The sequence below is a fragment of the Glycine soja genome, chromosome 1 (assembly GCF_004193775.1).
Source record: "Glycine soja cultivar W05 chromosome 1, ASM419377v2, whole genome shotgun sequence".
NCBI lineage: Eukaryota > Viridiplantae > Streptophyta > Magnoliopsida > Fabales > Fabaceae > Glycine > Glycine soja.
Window position 1 is genome coordinate 43,298,328 of NC_041002.1, and position 4,410 is coordinate 43,302,737.

The following is a 4,410-nucleotide window of genomic DNA, read 5'->3' on the forward strand; positions in this document are numbered from 1 at the left end:
CTAAATATAATTCAAATAATTAATTTTAATAGTAATAATAAATGTTATATTTATTACATATAATAAATATAATTTATGTCTATTAAATGTTATATATATTAAAAAATTAACATTTAATAGACATAAATTATATTTATTATATGTAATAAATATAGCATTTAATAACACTATTAAAATTAATTATTTATTTTATTTAATAAATACAATAATTAATGTCATTGAGAAAAATATTTATTTATATATTCACATCAATTCAAATTAAATATTTTATTATTTATTCTTTTCAAGTGTTGCTTTTCTAATATACACCCATTAATTTTTTTGAAATTGTCATTTTTTTAATAAGGAAAAGAATGTTTATAGTAGTATGTTAGCAACTTATACCTTGAGTGTGTTTTAAAATAATTTTAGTTATTACTTGCTAACTTATTGCTAAAAAAAAAAGTGACATGGGATTATGTTAGCAAGTTCCTCGAATAAATACTACATGTACACAAATATTATCTTAATAATACTCATAGGGTTGTATCTAGTGAAAATAATACTTTTTTTTGTTGAAATGTAAATGATACTTATTGGGAGGAAACAAAATACTACAATAATAATAAATATTTCATTAATTTCAAATATATCTAATATATACAAGGGATTTAAACTTGGAAAGACTAAATAATAAAACATTTTTTGTATTTATGTAGTATTTATTTAACAATAAACATTTTATATTTAATAGAATTTATTATAGTATTTCATAAATAGAATAAATGATTGAGTTTAATAGTATTATAAAATGTGATATTTATTAGATATAATAAATATAATATAACTCTATTAAATGTTATATTTTTTTTAATATGTATCTGGGGTACATTTAATGCGTACATAGCTCATACTCATGATATGCTATAATAAATGTAAAATTTGATAAATCTTTTAAATTTAAATATGCATTATGCTTAATAAATAGTTTAATTTATGCCATTTAAGAAAAAAATATATTAGATTATATATTTAAATAAGTACTACATTAATCATATCAACAAGATTTTTTTAATCTAAATGAATGGAAGATATGCATTAAAAGATTTATGATAACTTAAGTATCATGTTCAACTTAATATCACTTGACATGTAAATGATGTTCGTGTATGATAATAAAAAAAATGATGTTTGTGTATATGACAAGGAAACAATCATCATCATTATAGATGGAGAGAGATATATAAAATTTACATTTTTTATTATTTTAAAAAATAAGTTTATAAAACATATTTTAAAATTTCCAAATAGAAAAAGTAAAATAGACTTGAACACAAATATTAGTGTAGTATTTAGTGTTATTAAAATATTATATATATAAATAAATAAATAAATATTTTTTCCTTATATAGTATTTTATATAGTATTATTTATTGAATTTATTAAATAGAATATATAATACCCACCGTAATCTTGATAAATATTAAAATTATAAAATATAATATATTTATCAAAATTTAATTAATAAAATATATGTTTATTAAATATATGACATTTCTATATTAATCTATGTTTATAGAAAACATATGAAAATAAAAGTAATTATGGTAAAATTTAATATTTAATACCACTATATAAATCTCTCTCTCTCTCTCTCTCTCTCTATATATATATATATATATATATATTTTGGAAATTTTAGTATTTATATTATTGTTAAAAAAATTAGTATGAAATTATATATGATAGTGCAGATTTTTAGTTTATGTAAAATGAATATTTTAATTTTGATTCTTGTAAAATATTTTTTTCATCCCTTCAAAACCAAAAAAAAAAACTACTTTTGTTCTCTTCCATTCATCTTAAAATCTATAAATAACATTTATTTTAGGGATCTAGAAATAATTTTAGAAATCAAGAAGATAAACATATATATTTAATATATATTTAATTACTTTTAATTCTTTATTTTAAGGAATTAGTCTACCCCTCAGAAATCAAGAAGATAAACATATATATTTAATTACTTTTAATTCTTTATTTTAAGGGTGGTTCCGTTAACTTTTCAAAGTCAACAAATTGTGTTTTCCTTAAATTTCATGAAACGGTTCAATAAAAGTAGTTTCTTTCATTTATATTAATATGAGAAAGATCAATACACAGCGTCAAACTCACTATATATAGAGCGAGACTTGTCTCAAGTATCCATAACCTTCTATTCTCGTTTTACTTTGTCATGGATAGTGCTGTATTGTTTAACTTTCTTCTAAATAACCGAGAATGCCCTGTTCCTTTTCCATGGCAAGCAATTATTGATATTCAGGTACCTCTATCACTATCTCTAACATGTATAACATAACAAACGTATACTTTTCCTATTAGTTAAAAAAATTATTTTGTATTTTTTTATTTTAATTTGTTGTTCTTGATCTGGTCACAGAAGAACCTTGTTTACTACCGCAACAATGAGACTGGATTTGTGATATTCGATTTTAGACCCCTGGTCGATCTTGGAGGAGGTGTTTTCTTTGAAAATACTATTGGATCAAGGTTCATAGACCAAGAAGTTCTTCACGAAATAAGCAACCTTCAAGATTTTCAAAACATTCCAAGACTTTTTCTGTTCTCTACTAGCTGCAGTGGCGTAACTTTTTATGGCATTGTAGAACAACCTGTAATTCGATGCCCTCTATGTGATCGTATAAGTAGGTGGATTCCATGATTTTATCATCGACTTAATATGTGAGAATCAAAGAAATCTTATTTGGATGAATTGCCATCATTTTCTGTATTTTGTTGTCCTTGTTAATTTTGTTTTCTCGTCTTGTAACTTTTTATTGGGAAGAAATGAAATATCCATATTAAATCATCTAAATTTATTTTGAGGTTGGATATTTATTTTGTACGTTCTAATAATGAGTATTTATTGTTTATTTAGATGCTTCCGTCATCTTTCAATAGAATTTATTGTAAATGGAAAAGCAAATAACTTTTCTCCAAAATGTCCCCCTTTAATTTTTTTTAATGGAACATTTTTTCCAAACTATCATAATGGTATATGATAATTTATATTTAACTTATATATATTTGTCATTATTGGGTTAAGGTCATTGATTATTGATTCAGTTGGGGTATTGGGCCACTAAGTCAGGGTCGACTAAGTGAGTTAACAATTGACTCACATGACTCGGTTTATGATAATTTATAAATTTATATTTAAGTTATATATGTCATTGTTTATTAAATAGTTAACTTGGTTTATTGGTTCTTTCTATTTTAAATATTTACAAGGACCGGAGATTGAATCTAGCCATGTTCTTTTAACAAACAATTTTTAATTTTATGCTTAAATTGAATGTATGTGTGTGGTTTTGACTAAACTAGTGCAGAACCTGTGTATGCACACGCTGTTGTGATTCACGCTGGTTTGTTCAATTCTGGATTTGCTTAATTACAGAATATTATTGTTAAGGTTATGATGATAGGTATTGTTTATAAGATGATATCATATTATGAAAGCCAAGCATTAAATAATATTTTATAGTTAGCTATTGTGTAAGTTGGCCATTTAAGATAAAACAAAATATTTAAAATTTAGTGATTGCTTTAAATTTATCACAAAGTTCATTAACTGGATACACAAATGAGAATCAACAATCCTAAGTAAAGAAGAAGAAAAAAACAACAGTAATTAGAAAAATTGAGAATTTAATGGGTGTTTGAGCTTGCAATGTGAGAGCTTGATTGCTATATTTAATAAAAAGTTAAATTAGTAAAAATTAAACTGAAATAGCAGAACATGATAATATGGTTGAAGGCCTCGATAAAAAGAACAGATGGCTTCCATGATGGAGGCCATGTTAGGAATGAGGCAGCTCATGGAGAAAAACGTGGCCACCGCTGCCGCTGTCAGTTCGGCTGCCGAAGCAGACCCTACTCTCTTGGCTACCGCGCGCCATCCTCCCTCAAACATAGTAGGGCGGGGAAGGAACACGCTGGGGCATGACGGCAACCCTCATCTGGGATACAACCGAGCGGCTTACCCTTATGATTGCCGCCCAACTACTCACCACCTGTCCTGCAAGACGATGCAGGCCATATTGCTTCTCCCGTCCTTGAAAGAGAGCCTCCCCAACAGCCCGACGAGGTCCACGAAGACCCTCAAGACTATGCTCGCAGGGATGTCGAGTTCTATCCCCCGATCCCCGAAGGGCCAGCACCCAACACGTTGCCTCAGCCCAACATCACAGCACAACCAATAGTTTTGTCCATGGAAGGACCGCCCCCGGCAACTGAGGAAAGGAGGAAGCTCGATCTCCTCGAGGAGAGATTGAGGGCCGTAGAAGGATTTGGCGACTATCCGTTCGCAGATATGACGGATCTCTGCTTAGTACCCGATGTTGTTATCCCCCCGAAGTTCAAAGTACCGGA

At 27.4% G+C, this 4,410-nt stretch overlaps 1 protein-coding gene across 1 annotated transcript; it reads left to right on the forward strand.

Moving 5' to 3' along the window:
* The first annotated feature begins 2,205 nt into the window (after positions 1–2,205).
* On the forward strand, positions 2,206–2,794 carry LOC114405168. Its single transcript, XM_028367812.1, has 2 exons — positions 2,206–2,302; positions 2,420–2,794. The coding sequence occupies exons 1-2, from the start codon at positions 2,216–2,218 to the stop codon at positions 2,699–2,701; spliced, it is 369 nt and encodes a 122-aa protein (XP_028223613.1). The 5' UTR covers positions 2,206–2,215; the 3' UTR covers positions 2,702–2,794.
* Positions 2,795–4,410: the final 1,616 nt, after the last annotated feature.